Source organism: Dicentrarchus labrax, unplaced genomic scaffold (assembly GCF_905237075.1).
Source record: "Dicentrarchus labrax unplaced genomic scaffold, dlabrax2021, whole genome shotgun sequence".
In the NCBI taxonomy this organism is placed as follows: domain Eukaryota; kingdom Metazoa; phylum Chordata; class Actinopteri; family Moronidae; genus Dicentrarchus; species Dicentrarchus labrax.
Window position 1 is genome coordinate 12,095,691 of NW_026136718.1, and position 17,802 is coordinate 12,113,492.

A 17,802-nucleotide genomic window follows, 5' to 3' on the forward strand; every position below is an offset into this window, starting at 1 on the left:
ATTGAGTTTGAGTTATTCTTTTTGCAGTACGGTGACAGTTGTTTGAATTAACAGCCTACCTTGAAGAAGAAACCACGACACATCTTCTGATCGTAATCTAAGCCTTCCACGTTATCCTGCTGCATCTCCAAACTATCATCAAGTGTCAGATCCTCCAGTGGCTTCACGACTGACAGGGGAACCTCAATCAAGCTGCTCTTGACTTGGCCCGAGGCTTCTGGCTGTGGAGGGATTTCTGTAGGTGACACCGTGAAGGTCTCTACCACAGGGTGGGCCAGAACCTCAGGAAATGATGACTCTATGGTAGGTTTGAGATCTGCAACTGACTTCTGAACTTTCTGGTCATCTGCTTCCATCTCAATGATTTTCGATTGGCTGTGAACCTCACTTTCCTGGGTTTGGCATTCAAACTTTTGTTCTCTTTTGTTCTGGAGGTTAGGGGAGGTGGGGGGTGAGTTGGCTACACATATACTGGCATGCTCCCTCTCGGGGGAAAGGAGTGACTCCATGTCCTTGTTTTTATCTCCATCTGAGGCTACTGTCGCTGGATTGGAGGTTGCTGGTTTCTCACCCATGTAAACAAAGGAACTTGCCAAGGGCTGGCAGGGAGAAAATCGCCGTAGCCTGGGAATGCTATCGACAGATTGCGGTGCGGTTAGGACTCGATTGTAAGGGGCCAGCTTTAGCTCGCTGGGACGAGGGGTGCGAGGATTACGCGAGTGGAAGGAGGCAGATTTGCGTTTGATGCTGGTTGGAGAACGGTGGGTGGTACGAGGGGAGTCGGCAGGAGAGGAGGGTCCTGAGGATCGAGCGACAGCTCCGGCTCGATTTTGTTTTTGTGGTGATGGGTTTGTATGAGGAGGAGGGATGACCCACGCCTGCTGATGTTGTTGCTCCCTCATGGCCATGATCACTTCCTGCTGCTGAGCCAGCCGCTGCATCTCAGTCTGAAGGAAGGCTAACGAATGGTTGAGTTTCTCAATAGAGCGCGTATACTCAGTGAGATCTACCTCAGTTAGCTGAGCATGACTTTGCCCACCTTCCTCTCCTGCACCAGGTGACTTTGTCCAACAGGAACCTGTGCTGCTTTGCTCTGCCCCATCAGGTGTGTCTGCCTTGCTTCTCCCGAATATGAAGGGGGGAATTGTGCTTGCTGCCTTGCCTTCTGCCTCAGTTTTTCCTCCTTCCTCTCCACTGGCAGCCCCATCTCCTTTTCTCTTCACCACATTGAGAAACGCTGAGTGACCCATCTTTTGCCGGTGCCTTGTAAAAGCAGCTTCCACTTTCTTCTTCTGTGCTTCAATGGCTTTACGTTTCTCCTCCAGCCTCATCCGCAGCTGTACCATCTCCGTAGCCATGACCTGAGCAGGGTCATTGGGTGGAAGTTGTACAGGTGTGGGCGATGCTTTGGTAGCAAGGGGTGGGGTGGTTTGTTGATGGACGGGGCTGTGCTCAGGGGTCGGGGCCCAGGAGACAGATAATGGGTGGCCAAACTCAGAGCCCTCAGGAGTGGTCTTGAGGGAGCTGCTGCTGCACCTTCCGGAGTCTGGCGCTGACGGACTGTGCTTCCTCATCTTCTGTTCTGCAAAGCTGGTCATCTTCACTCCTGAGGGGGATTTGCTCTGACTGCTCGGGCAGGGGCTTGGCGTGTCCATATCCAGGTCCATGTTCACAGAGCAGTCTTTCAGAGAGGAATCCTCATCCAGCATGTCTTCTGTTCGGATATGGATGCCAGTGTCCACCTCGGTGGTGTCTGTGGTGCTCGGAGGCCCTTTGGAGTCTAATTCTGATACTGGTTCCAAGCTACCAACACCAGGCCTGTGCAGAAAGAAGCCACTGTTGATCCCCTCAGCTGGGGGCCTACTTGGGCTGTGGATAATCTGGAGGGCTTCCTCAATGGAGGGAGTTGTTGCCATGACACTTCCATGTCCGTTGGGGTACGTTGGCCTGTCGGGCTCCACACCAGCCAGGCTGTCTGGGCAGCCCTCCTCCTCAATGCCGACACTCTGACCATTCACTGGCTGGAAGGACAGGTTACGCTTCATTCCACGAGGCAGGTGTTGAACCTTAAAGCCAGAACCATCATCAGTGCTGACAGACCTGACCATGCCACGTGTGGAGGGAAGAGGGCCAGGAGAAGGGTCCTCTTTGTCAAAGGGGATATCAAAAGATACTCCATAAGGCCCAGACCTGAACAGAAAAACAAAAAAAGAATCCTCAGATTTTATATTACTAACAAATTTAGAGGGTTATTTAAGGAGAGAGCGTGATTTGGCAACATCACAATGCGCTTTTCTTAATCCCCATGGGATAATTAATTATCTTGGGGATTGGATTTGAAATGAGCAGCACACGAACAGAACAGCAATATTACTAACCTTTTTTCTTTGGGCCAAGTGCCAAGGTTGCCATCGACAAAGGACATTGAGGTTGACCTCTTCATCTCTCCTGGATGACACAAGTAAGCAAAGTAAGAAAAACAGAAGGTGTTGTACCTATAAGTAATCATATTTTTATATCATACATAACACTACAATATTGGTAAAATAAAAAAACAACAACCCAAAAGTAAATAAACAAAAGTCACCTGAGTTTCGAGGCTGGGGTCGGAGGGGCAAACTATAGAATCAGGGAGAGAAAATTACATGTTAAAGATTGTAATATGTATTTTCATTGTACTTTCTAGCGTTAATTTGTCCATAAAAGGATTTTGCTGTGCAAGGTGACCTTATCTGGCTTAATCAGTCTCATATATTCACACCTGTGAACTGCCCACCAACCAGTGTAAACTACTAGCCAATGAGCTACTTGACTGGAAGTGCCTTGCTTTTACACCATAATTTGGACTAGCATACCTGGGTCTTTCCGGACTTGGGGGTCTTTCCATGAAGCTCCTCTTGGTTGCCTTGGAGATGGGGATGGCTGGCATATTCTTCAACAAGGACGAGGGCTCTGAGTTGACAATGGCGACAAATGATCACATTGTGCTTCCACAGTGGACAGCAACATAATAAACAAAATATATTTCCCCATAATTACTATGGTTTGTTTAGGTTTAAGATAAAATACACCTACAGGTACACCTCTACAACTACCGTGACATCTAGCACTTACTACCACCACATGACACTACAGTTGGTATTGCTACTATGAATATTATTCTAAGGTCAGAATAAGACTTGCCTGTGCATTCGTTGTCCAGCATTCTTGGTTTCACAAAAGACGGCTTGACCACCTCAAACCACCAGAACAGCTCTGCCATGAACACCAGGTAGTTATTCTGTGGAAATATTCAAACAACATTTAATTACTCAGCAAATTCTGTATGTGTCTTGTTATTATTTTATTCCATACCATTTGCCATACAACTGCATTTTACCTATTTCTCCAGCAGGTGTCTCTGTTAACCCTTACAGAGAACCTGAAGTGATGAGCATTTGTATCTCCCAGCAGCCTGCATATAAATAATTCACCAATCTTGCTCCATTTCACAGAGTATCCTCTTAAGAGAAAGACGCTACATAGTTCAGTGGAGTAATTTACAAGGGGATCTATATTCACCTTTCTTTTCAGTAAGGTAATTTACATTTTCCAAAAATTAAAATGTATCTTACTTATTAAGAGTCTTATTAAAGAGACTTTTTACACTGTTAAAACTTATGTTAGCTAAGCCAATGTAACCAACATTATGGCTTTTTACGTGCTAGATAAGCTGACTACTATTCCCATAATAATGTCAATAGTACCTGTGGTAGTGGAGAGGAGTGATTAAGGAATTAACCTAATTTGTAAAATAGAGGTCAGCTATTTTTTTCTCTTGTCAACCACCAGCATGCAATCCAGTCAACCTAAATTAAATCGGGTAAGCAATGTTGGAGGGATCTCTGCCACTGCCGTGCAGGCCATGTCCATGTCTGAACCAGGTCAACATACAGTGGGAGGTCAAACTGCTTGAGGACACTGCACTGCAAAAAAAAAAAGCATCTTACAAAGTAATGTCCCTCGGTAAATTTTCCTTATAATGTGGGGAAAAAATTGTGGACTATAAGAGATTTCTTAAGGAACAGAAGCGTCTATCAGAACTGGACTGTATAACAGAGGTAAAACATAAAGCCTTTAACAGACATTACTCAAAAAACACCACGTGGTTCAACCAGTATGTATGACACTGTAGAAAAATCCATTCAGTCTCATATTTAGTCCAAATTGTCAATTTTTAAATGAGCCAAGAATAGTGGCATCATGAGTGAAAAAAGTTTTACACACATTAAATTAGTTTAATTCATTTGAATAAGTAAAATTAATTAAAAACAAGTTATTTTGCATTGTAAACTGAATGCAGCGCAGGCAATTTCACGTTAGCACATGTCAAGAATCAATATTTAATCTATTCATGCAAAATTGGCTGTTTTTTGCAGGGAAAAAGCAGACACTCACTTACAAATGCACATGTGCATATGCAAAACGAGTGCGGTGAAACAGGGACGACCTTGACGAAACACGCCCCCTCCCCGCCGTCAGCCCGTGGTCTCCAGACAAAGACAATGCTGCATGGCTCAGCTCTAAAGATACCTGATTCACCTCATCAGCAACATTTTGCTCTACCAAGCACACACCAGCAAACACACACAGACATACACACGCACATCATACATACAGCCTTAAACCCCCTACTGCATCCCAAAAGCACACCAGGAGGGGCAGAGGCAATTAACACCAGTAGCAGTGGTTTCCCTTGGGTAATACTGCAGCATTTTACTTTTTTTTCTACTCCTTTTTGGTTTTACCTCACATGCTAGAATGCAGAGCTGCAAATGTGTGAAAAGGTGTGTCACAATGATGACAAAATCTAGGTGTGACAAGCTGCACACATGGTTACCAAAGTAATTAAACTAAAGCAGAAAATACAGAATTATCATCTTTACATGCAACCTGAATAGTTGCTTATTACAACCACAGTTTTTCTTGAATCAGTCTAGTGATTTTTTTCATCTGCTACATTATCTTTTTCAACCCATGTTTTGAGTTACAATTACCCTTCTACTTACTGTTGGGTTAAAAAGCTCTTTAGCATAGAATTACTAACAAACAGCTAGTTAAATACCAAAGTTCTTGTTACCTTTAGGTGTGTTCAGCACATGAAGCGTTCCTCAATGGGTTAAGACCAACAGAAAAAGAAAAAAAAGCCCAAAAGAAAAAAAAGAAGGAAAGAAAGAAATAGAGGAGGAGACAAATATCTCCTATTGTCCGCCCAGCCGGGATTGGTGGCAGAAAGCCCAACCTGACTTCTCCCTTCCCATCTGTCCTTCTGACTACTACTGACACACCAGGTGTGAGTGTTACCGCTTAATACTTCCAGTCAGCAGTCACACACACTCACACAGATCCCCAAACAACCAACTGCCGCACCACCACTCTGCCTATCTCACCACTGACTGACATTACTCCCTCTGCCAGGTCTGCACTGTTGCCAGATCTGTTTGTTTGGAGATTTGAGAGTCAGAGTGTGTCACTCTCAGGATGAAAACAGGAACCTGATTGGTGATTACTACGAGAGAGCTCGGGGTTGAGGGAGGTGGGGGTGGAGGGAGCTAATCCACTCAAAAGGGACGGGCACAAACAGCCCATCCTGCATGTACTATACATGCACACATGAGCGGTGTAACATTTAAATGCACCAGCAAAGTGTATGGTGTGCATGCATAAACTTGCACATAGCAGGTCACACATAAACATCCTACAAATTACATCATCCAACTCGGCAAGACACTCGGCTTTAACACATGCTGAGCATTCACAGAGCATTAATGTCAACAATCATTGGGCCAAAGGCTTGATTAAAGGATCTACGTCCTACAGCCAGACAGACAGATTCACTCCAATCTGGAAAACCCACTCTCTTGATTTACTGCCAAGTTTATCAGGCTGCCCTCAGTTGCCCGCAGAAAAACCTTACATTACATTTCTAAAAGAAGACAAATCTAAAAGGAGAATTAACTTCCAGGCTCAAATTTCTAAAAGTGGCCCCATACAGACACAAGACACAGACGTTTCAAGTAAAGAACATCAGTGCAAAAACTGATGGAAAGATACCGAAAACAACAATCATTACTTGAACGTCACTTAATCCTCGCACTCTTTACCTGCTGCTGGTCTAGAAAATGAGGCTTATCCTAGTGCAACATTCACTGCAAATCACTTTCTCTACTCCTGAGTCCAGTGCAATGCAAGTGCAATATTCAAATCTCAGAAGCTTGCGTTTTTTGATAATGGTCAAATGTGTGACAAAACAGCATTATAATAAGGTACTGTAGTGCTGTAGAGATGCTCTACAAATATTGTTTTTCAAATGTAAGAAAACATGTTTGGTACAGACCCCAACAAATGTTCACATTATCATGATTTTAATAAATGTTTCAGTGAAAATGAAAATTGTGATGCAAAAATCCTTCACACTAATCGGGAATCATATCGCAATTATATCATGCAACCCTAGTGTCTTTAAATCAAGCAGAGAACCCAGCATGTGTAACAAGCTATATTCTTCATTGCCAATATCAAATGATGACAAATGATCGACGAACTTAAAGCCACGTTGAAGAGGCGGCTTATGAAATGCAGTGTGATTGCAAGTGTGTTAATTGCCTTCCTCAGGGCAACCTCAGCATGTCGGCTAAAAACCTCCAGGTAGACGAGAGAAACACTGGCAAAAACCCAAAGCTGGTGAATTTCATTTCTCCTTCTTGGATCCACAGATGGTCATTTAGATGTGCTGTAAATTAATTAAATGAAGAGCCAGTAAATGGGAGTGGGTTGACGTGATTTACAAGCCTGGTGTCCATTAGGAATGAATAGCCCTAAGTAATGTGTGCATTCTATGGCTTTGGGGGTTGGGCACTGGAGGCTAGTCTATTGTCTCTTATAGAGACATTCTGAACACAATGTGGACTGATCCCGTCTTCACCAAACGTCTTTCACTCCAAGTCTTGTGGTACCTTGAGAGGGAAGGGAACAGACCCTTAACTCTGGTGGTTTTCTGTGCGGCAATCTACATATTCAGCCATAAAGAGGCACATGGAATCTGACACAGGGATGTCACACAGACTGGTGTGTATGTGTGTGTGTGTGTGCGTGTGTGTTTGGGCATGAAGACAACCAATCAGCTGCCAAATGTTCAGGCTGTGAGGCTTCATGCTAATTTTCTGCACATATAGATGGATTTTTTTGGATGACTGATAATATCTATTACATTGTTGAACCCACACCAGCTACATTCTAGCCCTCATGCTTAAACTGAACTGAAGTGTCTCCTTTAGTACCTCCATGTCAGCCATGCAGTCAAAGTTGTTATTTATTTCATTTATTTTTTTTTTACACTTAACAGCTTATGTATTACCATTGTAGTTGATAAGCTGATTGACATCATTTTTTTTCATTTTGATAATCATACTACATCATTTCTGTCATTTTTCAAGCAAAAATGCCAAATATTCCTTTGTTCCAGTTTCTCAAATGTGAGGATTTGTAGCTTTTCCCTGTTTAGTAGTTGTATACTTCAGCGATGGGCATGTTTAAACATATCACGCAGAACTTGCTGCCCGTCCCAATTTCCTCTCGATTGGTGTAGTGTTATCGCTCTCCTGTTTCCATTTTCTTCCACATCAACACCTCTCTCGCTTCCCCTCCCCGTTAAATGTCTCGGCTCAATCTCTATAATAAGGTCTCTTTTAGTAAGACGGGCCACGCCGTACAGCTGAGGGTGCGACTGCCTGGAAACTGGGTCAAGGTTACTGAATCTAACTGGTTCTGTGTGCAGTTCTGGCTGCACTGCTGCTCTCAGGCAATAACTCTGCTCTGTTGGGATTTTTTTTTTTATCCCTCGTGAAATCAGTGTCAGCAAAATACTGCTACTGGCTCACACGACTCCAGTATCTCTTTTTTTGATACTGTGTATAGAGTGTGAGATGCTTTTCCCCTGATTTTTACAGTTTTATACATATTACTATAATATTACTACAAATATCTACTGTATATTGTATATATACACTGATCAGCCATAAAATATGACCACATTGGCTTCCCTGGTGTGTATAAAATGCTCTCAACTGCACTGTAAAGCCTGTTTTTAAACTTGAAAGTTGATGTTCAGTCTGTTTAGATAGTCTACTGATGTTTGTCCTCTTAGTGACCTGTGCTCAGTCTATGCTGAGAACAACAGTTCTTCGGCAGAGGATATGCTGAGGCAGAGTCAATGTCATGTCAACATATCAACTTTATTTTACTGCTTATGCAGCTCTCAGGCGAAACACACTGAGATGGACACATCAGGGACAGGCACAACCACACAGCACTGACGGAAAGTTACACCAAACCACCAGACAAATACTAGTACAACGTCTTTGTGGTAGCCATTGTGCCTTTTGTGTGGCGGAATAGTAGGAGTCGCTATTTTAAGATGTTGTGGGAATTGTGGACTCCAGTAGCCATTGTGGCTGTTTGATGAAAGGGTTTTCTGCACTGACAAAAATACGTATATGAACTAGAACTATAGTTTTAGAGTCAACATAGACTTTTTACTGAAATATAATATTAGTCATGCACAACCACATAATGCATAAATGTAGCTTTGTGTTTCTCAAACTTAAGCCCTTGTCTTCCATTAATCCCGTTTTTATTTGAGAGAAGAAAGAAAAATGGGGAAGGGAGTGAGTTTATTGTAAAAAATATAACAGTGTCCAAGCTATTTCTATGACAGATGCACTCCAGCAGCATCACACATTTATAGACAGAGAAATTACTCAATAATCTCACATCAGCAGCAGACAATTAGAATAAAGGGTGTCAGAATGAGCTGTGAGAAAGAGAGAGAAGAGGAGTGTGTCAGTTGAGGACAAAGTGAGAAAGAAAATGACTTGAAAATGATTGAGAAAGGTCAGGAAACAGATAGACGAAGTATGATAGGAGATCACAGAAAGTCAGAATGAAACCCAAAAGGATCCAACAGAAAGAAAGACATGGAGAGTAAGAAGAAAGAAGGAGATATGGGTAAGAAAAGAAAAAGGCAAACGAAGGGAAATTAAAGTAGGAAATGAATAAAGAAAGACAAGGAAAGGGTGTTTAAGGAAAGAATGAAAAAACATATGAGGACATGGTGGGAGAGCAGGGTGAGTGCAGCTCTCTAGGCTTGTGGTTGGTGAAGACAGATAGTTTGGACTGGATGGTTTTTCCACAGCATGACTCACCACAGTGGCTACAGAGCTGCTCAATTCTCCTGTTCCTTTTAGCCTTTCTCACTGAAAACCATACCATATGGTTTCCTAATCAGTTTTGTCGAAAAAGTCATGAATGGATTTATCATTAATTTAAGTATAACTATATTTGTAAATGTGCAAACTAAGACCTGACATTACTCCCAGCTTTTTTTTTTTTTTTTTTTTTTTTTTAAAAGAACCACGACTTCCTTGGATTTTATGTTAACAGCCATTTCATATAATGTCACATTTTTTCAGATGGTGGCTTTTCTACTACTGGCATTTCTTCTTTCTGCTGGCACACACTGGGTACATTTTAAAGGCTCAATTTCAACAAGTGAGAAGCTCAGCAGTTTAAATTCTGACAGATATTTCTCCAAGACTGTAACGACTATTACACACCAACTGTAAAAGCAATTTCGGAGTGGAGAATCAGTTTGCAGAGAGACTTTTTTGGATACCAACCAAACAGGACCAGTATCACAATACAAGCATCAAGTCACTCCTGAGATTTCTGTTCTGTGAAAGTCTTTACGAGAACAAGCTGCTCAAAGCGCACACTCATGACGGACAATTAAAAATGTAATTTCCAAAATAAAATAACAGTTGTTGAATAACTACAAAATAGAGTCTGCAGTCGGTCCAAGTATTTGTTAGTGACTTACAGTAACTTACTGACAAAACATAACAAGCACGTTAAATGGTTTGCTACAGAAATTAGGGTCAAATTATTTCACTAGTAATAGCAAGTATCTCGTTTTGGAAAAGAAACCTTGGTGGTCGAATGCAGCCAGGTTTGAGCAGTACCTTGATGGTGGAGGAGGCGTAGAGCATGTCCTCCAGGCTGAAGTGGCAGCAGCTGTTCAGGTTGTCCTTGCAGAAGTCCTGTATGAGCTGCAGATTGTATAGCCGATCAGCCAGCGTCATGTTCTCCTTCAGACAGACATCTGAGAGGGCAGAGGGAGCCATCGGGTGTCAGGGTCAGTGTGACGTCAGTATGAATTTAATGATTGAAGGGCTTCTGGTTGTAACACACACACACACATACACACACACTTTGGTGGTCAGTGTGCTGGTGGCTTTTGTTTAAGATCAGAGATGAGTGCAGTGTGTTGAGGATCTTTTAGGAAGGAACTGCTGGGGTTTTAAAGCACAATGGTTTTATCAATGACTGACCAATAATGACAGTGGGTTGCCTTTTATCACCCTGTGAGCGGAGCTGTGTGTTAATACATTTAAAGAGTAAATGGTGTTGAGTGATTGATCCTTTGTCCCTGTGATGTTTTCAGTTTAACTGAATTCTTGTGTGTATGGATATGAGTGTGTTTGTTTTTCAGCCCCATTATCAAGACACTTCATTAACAATGTGATGTGATTATATTATCTTTTGTTGGCGTCTGAGCTTTGATTTAGTGAATGAGTCATTCAGGGGCAAGAATCTGACACAAATCTATCCCCAAACACTGTAACTTAAGGTTTTTGAAAATAAAGCGAGGAATAAAAACACAACCTGTATTAAAAAGAGAAAATCACTGTGCTCAGAACTCAGTTATTTGCTTTTTTGGTTTGCAAATTAGATTTTTTTAGCATGTAGTATGGTGTTTCAATGGACAGAAACTATTTAAGGAACAGAAACCTATATATTTTTTTACCTATTGAGTTTGGTCAACAGAGCTCTTACACCTGCATACATCCTGCCCCAAAAAAACAAACACAACTCTTACTTCAGCCCACACTAACTGTAAGCTCCTTACCGTCCAATGGTAGCAGCTGAGGGCAGTAGAAGTGCAGCAGAGCACCCAGGGCTGACCCGTCCGTGCTGTCTTTCAGCAGGTTGTCCACTGGGGGGATCCAGGGAACCGGCTGGGTCGAGGCCTGTTCCTTCCTGTAGCGAGCCTGCATAACATCAAATACATACATATAAACCAAAACCATATAAACCATGTGTCGTAAAATGTTTCCCTCCATTATAGAGATCAGTGCTGCACAAATACAACTTGGCTCACTGATTAATTTTTCCAGATGTTATAATCTTTGTTAGTCCTAATGGTACAACACTGAATAATTATTCTCCAAATGTTGAGCATTTTTAATTCAACACTCTGAGTATTTACGAACATCATTCTAAATGAAAACCTGTCAACACTGCATTCAACGTTTTTTAAGTATAGCAACCGTGAGTGCATCCCAATGGCATGAATAAATAAATGACTTTCTACAAAAACACACACAATCTCTGAGCATAAATGAGATAACGTTAGAGGAGGATCTACAGTGAGAGCTGGCACTGGGACTCTGAAACAATTTCATGCCAAATGCTCCCAGACATCCCATCTCTGAAATTAAATTCTAATAATTTTCTTTTTCATTTTTTATGGCTAATCCCTTGGACTCTTCAGCGAGTCCCAGAGGGTGTCTACTTACACTGACAAGGACGTTCACATTAGCAAATACAAGGAAGTATGTTGCAGAATCTGAGGTCAATTGCACATATTCCTAATGCCTTATTATCATTAACAGAGACTGAAGAGACTAAAGGAGAACTGATTTATAATGCAAATCTATTGCTTTCTCTTAACGGCAAATTACAGATACATCTCCATAATGTGTGGATATGTTGTATGTATGTACAGTAAATCACATGGATACAACACAAGGGAACACTTGTTAATCCAAACAGGGGGAGCATACACAAAAGCCGTGTTTATGTAACAGTGAGGTCACAGGTTGAAACACACGTGTGCTAAAATGATGCCAATCAAGACGGAGACGGAGGTAGGAGGGAGTAGAGATGGTCACTATGGATACATAGACGGAACAACATGATTGCACTGATTAGTTGACTTACAGGCACAAGCTTCATGTACCACTTGGTTGGAGACTGCAGCACAGAAAAGGGGAATAAAAAAACAACAAAGACATACCTGTTAGTGAGATTATTTAGTAATGCGATTAGTAATAAAAGGAAAGACATGACAGCTGTGAGATCAAAGGAAGAGAACCTTCGTGTTATTGAGGGTGCAAGAAAAGCAGCCCACACAACCCAAATAACCCTGAAATTGTGTTTAGCAGAATGTGATGTTACATTTTGAGTTTGCATCTTAGGCTTTTGCTGCTTATATGTCCCCAGAATAAGAGTTTAGTCATGGCCATACCAAATATAAGGGTAGTCTGGAGGGGGTCACAATTTCTCTTAAATGAAACAGCACTGCAACAATAACAAAATAAACAGAAACTGCATATGAAACAAATGCATGGCAAGGATTTTGATTTGAATTTGATCATTAACATAGCATAAACAGTAAAATAATAATAATAATAATAATAATAAACAAATAACTGTATTAAAGCCTAAATGGAAATTACACCAGTGTAAAATGTAGGTGACTCACACGGTTCACCTGTTAATGTTACTCTGAAAGCATCTCCTTTCTCCTTTCCTTTCTCTCAGTTATCAGTTGGGGTTAGTTGTTATTATTAAATTACTTCTGAAAAGACATCTAAAAAAAAATCAGGAATGTGCTGCAATTTAAAAAAAAAAAAAAAATCACAGAAAAAAACACAGAAAAAAACACAGAAAATGTGTTTGATGAATACAGGTTCAATGTGTCCCATCATTAGGCATGTTTCTATACTGACTTTAAAGATACACTCCATGATTTTCAAGTGTTCAAAGTGTCCCAAAATCTTCAACAGTTCACAGCTGATGTGCTGAAAAATACCTGTGAATTGTGCTGAGCTGAAAAAAAACCATCTGAAATGACTCATACAATTAAGGGACACTACATGGTACAAAAATAAATAAACCAGGAACTGTATTTCATTGCTGTTAAACAGAAGAGCATCAGCTAAATACCTACAGTAGCTAAAAGAAACCAAATAACAATCCCAACCAAAATGTCATCTATCTACTGACAATGTAAGCTGATTCAAAAAGAGAGGCTTGCCTCAGTTAAAAGCTAATTCCCACACTACCTTGAGGCATCAAAGAACCAAGTGTGAGTGCTACTCGAAGTGGCTGGCAAGTGCTAAACTTCAAAGGAGAGCCATGACTTGTGACAAAATATAGCTGCTTTGTACCGAAACCCCCAAAATAAATAATAAAGACAGTAAGAGGATGAAAAGATCAATTGTAGCTTTCTTGGGTTTTCCTGATTTGATTAATGTCACAACTCTCTCAATGGTAATTTGAGTCACCAGTAAGAGTTTAACGAGCACACCTGATGTAATCTAATATATAACATATTGGTTAATCAGTTGTAGCTATTTGCCAGTGAATGGACTGCCTTTGAAACCGATATCACAGCATGCATTTGTCTCTCTTGATCTCAGGAAATAAAAATACAGATCTGTTAAAAGGTTGGCAATCATCTTAATGTCACTGAAAGATCAGATCCATGATCAAAAACTTGTTTTGTGCATCTCTATCAGCATTTGGATAGTGATAGAAATACTGTCAATATTTTGAGTAATTTGCACTGTCTGTACTTGGACTGTCTGTATAACTTAATATATACCCTAAATACTGCACAAGTGACAACCTCCTGGGTTGAAAAATTAGGACAGTGCTAAAAACTGCAGTTCCTGGAATGGCCACTTGAGGCTGGCTGCAAGAGTGAGCCAATCTCTAAAAGCACCTCATGTTAAAATGCCAAACTTTCCAGCAGAAATAAAAATGTATACAGCCTAATACAAACATGGTTTTGGTCTCTATAGGTAGTATATAACTCAAATTTAAATTCAAATTTTATTAAAGCTTAAAGTTATGCATAATTAAGGGCGTGACCGCTTTAGTATGAAAGGTGAGAGCTGTCACAGGTGGCAGGTTTCAGCAACCAGTCTTCATTTTACCTGCCTAAGCTTCACCCATGTTCCACACATATTTTTGGATTAACCCGGCAGCCAGCGAAGTACGGTACTGCCAAGATGGCGACGGTCATAGCCGACCACACTGAGCTTCAAAGTGGCTCTTCATGGGTGACGTTACAGGGACTATTTCCATTTTTTTATACAGTCTATGCCAACACCAAGAAATATATACCAAGAAACCGTGAGCTGCAGTGCATTAAAATTCAGTGATATTACAAAGGGTAGTTGTAGGTAGAGAGGGAGACAGAGAGGCAAACTCTGGCCTTACTTCACCTCCCAATGCCATGCGGCTAAAAAGCTGCACTCTCCAATACGTGACCACACGAAGTCAACACAGACTTACTGGCCAAGTTGAACATTTGGTTGACAGGAGGGGAGCATGGCATTAAAGTGAGCAGGGGGAGATCAGACTTGTGGTTATGATCATTTCTCTGGCTCTCACTGAAATTCTGTGTAAATCCAGTATAATCACAAATAAATGTAACAAAAAAGTAGATTCTAGTAAATATTCAAATATTACTAAAACAATTACATATGCAGAATATATTTTCCTTCCACGTTTATTGTATCTTCTATGCCATATGAGTCTGTAAACCAGTTATAATGCATTGGGTATCTTCTTTTACCTGTTTAAAAGCCAATATATCTAAACAAAAAAATAGGTCTAGTCAAACAAAAACAGTAATGATAACACCTCAAAAGACATCAATTAAGCAATCTGTTGAAACTATATTTTTGTTTCAGTCCTACTGTTTCTGCTTATGAAGGATCTTTTAACATTTCTATTTACTATCCAGAGACACTGAGTGAGCAGTTGAGTTTGGGGTTTTGATAAAATGTGTTCTGAAAATGCAAATGGTTCCCAATGCCCACAAAATCGCCTACTAGGGGTCAACCTGAACCTTCGTGACAGGGCATTCTGAATACACAACTCCAAACCCTGCTGCCCCCAGTTTGAGAATAAGATGGAGGAGATGAAGACTGTCTGCATTTAAAGTGATGATATAAGACTGTGGATAAGGAGGGTCAAACAGTCTAAAATCAGTAATAACCACCAAATCAGACCCCTGGGGAGAAGTAAGGCCCTCATCTATCATCTCCTTACAGAGGAGCACACACACACACACACACACACACACACACACACACACACACACACACACACACACACACACACACACACACAAACACACACATTGAACTCATGTGTATGTACACACACATGCACCCCCACCCATCTCCACTTCAATCATCCTGCAACTGTCCCTCTTCCCATCAAAGTTCATCCTCTGAAGCCAGACATGTCCGGTTGAGCTCAGCTTTCGCAACTTAAAAGGATTAGTCCTCTTTTCTCTGTCCTGACGTTGCCTTTGCAGCCCCCCCCTACAGTACAGTAGGTTAAAAGAAAAACACACTGTTGTCCCGGTGAGCTCTACAGTGCTGTCCTAGGAGGGTACGCGTCTGCCTGCGTGACTCACACTGCAGTCATACTGCAAAGACAGAAGGGGGAGAACTCTGGGGAGGTGGGGAGTGATGGAGGGAGGATAGAGGGAGCTGCTAGTCATCAGCAAAAAAACAGTAGTGCACTGTTTTCTGCATGAGTTACTCTTTTTCACTATGTAAAAACTGTTGGCCCCTACAAATGCCATTTTCCATTTTTTCCCTGTTAATGTTGGTTTTTTTTTAGAGGGTCTAAGGATGATGTTGAATGTTGTACTAAAGCAAATTAAAATTTGTGATTTGGGGCTATATACGTACAATTTGACTAGCCTTCAGCCTAGACAAATTCCTCAACTTGTTCTGAGTGACTGTTGTGGCCCCCATTCAACTAATGTTATTGTGAGTGTTTTTAAGCAGACAGTGCTTAGGCTTTATATGGCCTGAACAGAAAAGGGAATAAAATTAGTAATTTTCTGACACAGAACAGTCATAAGGAATACAGAACACCAACATGTGTTGTTATTTTAAATAAATAAAAGAAAACTTATTTGCCCCAAAATATTTTTGGGCTGGCAGATTTATGACCACCCAGTAGAAATTATGCCCCAAATAGACATTTTATAACTGGTACACACATGTAAAAATTATATAAACTGAAACACTGACCAAGAAACAAACAAAAAAAACACTAGGACGGAGGCAAAACTTATTGTTAAATTCCGAATAGCCAAGACGCTGACTGTGCCTTTGTCTGCACACAGCAAGCAGTTGTTATGAAACGTCTCATGTCTGAGGCAGCAAGACCTTAGACGTTAGACACAAACTGAAGTTCAAAAACTGTTGTGACAAAAAGCCATGCAGAGCTGTTTTAAAGTGGGTCAATTAAATCATAGCTGCATTAGATTTCACAACTACAGCACAATGCAATGCACATTACTGTTCTTTGATATCCGTAAAATGATTTCAACTTTAAACTTTAAGGTGACAAAAACACAGATAACTTTCAACAACTGCAGGCAGACAAACTGATATCACACAAGTGCACTTTAATTCATCTGAAAGCGTAGAATTGCATCATCCAATGACTGGAACAATGTCAGCCATAAGCAAGAGAGAGAGACGGTCACCATGAGGACACACGAATATTCCCACACAACACGCACACATCAATCCGCGTGAGCCGCCCCGATCTTAGGGATGATGTTACTGAAGGGCCAACTCTCAGGCTTGGGGGCAAACAAACGGATGTGTTAACATTCACATCATGAGCAGACTACACACGTGAAACGCCAAAGTCAGGGACAGGGTGTCTACACTGTAAAAACTGTTCTTAGTCACTGTCACTCAGTTTCCTTGTTCAGCAAGGATAAAAAAAAATCTAATGATGACGTGATTTCACTTATTTTTGATGTAACTTCACCGTTTAAAAGTCTGTGTGTGTGTGTGTGTGTGTGTGTTGACGAGGGATAGCTGAGGCATGCAGTGCTGCGTCTGCACACTGACTGGTCAGATCAACATCAAACACAGTGGAAGTCTGCACAGCCCTGGGATGGGAACCACACACACACACACACACACACACACACACACACACACACACACACACACACACACACACACACACACACACACACACACACACACACACACAGCAGTGCTCCATTTCAACTCTCTGCAGGCTAAGCCTCATGGGACAAAGTTGCAATATTTTCCTTTAGGTAAACTGTCTAACTCTCTAAACAACAAACTCGTGACAGAGGAGAAGCTCGGAGAGGAGGCATGACCCAGGAGAAGGGGTGAGGACGGGTCTAGACGGATGGAGAGTCTAGAGAGGACGAGTGGAGTTGAGAATGCAGAAAAAAAATATTAATGAGAGAAAAGAGAGAGGAGGCTGAACTGCTGCTGATGAATGTGAACTGAAATGTATCTAACATGTGTTGAGGGTGTTCATGACTTTCAGGGGTCACTGAAGCTTGCTAAAAACCCACTGCATCATTCAAAAACGGCACAAAGGCCTCTTCTCTTGCTGTTAAACTGCTGGCGGTGCATAATAAATGATATGGAGGCGAGAAGCAGAGTCAGAGCATGAAGGATGAAGCTAGAGGTGGAGACATGAGTGTGACGTCATCCACCTGCTCCCCTCCTCCCCTCCTCCCTCTTCTCTGATCTTCACTCTGATGTGTCAGGGTGATGAGTAGTGGTTGCCCACACTGCCAGAACATAACACCAAATGTAGCTAGAC

At 41.5% G+C, this 17,802-nt stretch overlaps 1 protein-coding gene across 6 annotated transcripts in view; it reads right to left on the minus strand.

The window, feature by feature from the left end:
* camsap2a (calmodulin regulated spectrin-associated protein family, member 2a) overlaps nt 1-17,802 on the minus strand; it is a 50,618-nt gene that overhangs the window by 8,565 nt on the left and 24,251 nt on the right. For 4 of the 6 annotated variants that reach the window (XR_007880615.1, XR_007880614.1, XM_051377417.1 and 1 more), the window contains exons 5-12: nt 12,100-12,132; nt 11,006-11,147; nt 10,059-10,198; nt 3,184-3,280; nt 2,856-2,952; nt 2,588-2,619; nt 2,379-2,448; nt 60-2,190 (exon numbers count right to left, since the gene is read on the minus strand). Coding sequence is in view for 4 of the 6 variants with exons in the window: in XM_051377417.1 (XP_051233377.1) it covers nt 60-2,190; nt 2,379-2,448; nt 2,588-2,619; nt 2,856-2,952; nt 3,184-3,280; nt 10,059-10,198; nt 11,006-11,147; nt 12,100-12,132 (2,742 nt within the window). In the remaining 2 variants the exon portion in view is untranslated. The remainder of the gene's footprint in view (nt 1-59; nt 2,191-2,378; nt 2,449-2,587; nt 2,620-2,855; nt 2,953-3,183; nt 3,281-10,058; nt 10,199-11,005; nt 11,148-12,099; nt 12,133-17,802) is intronic. The other 2 variants (XM_051377420.1, XM_051377418.1) reach the window with 1 other exon arrangement.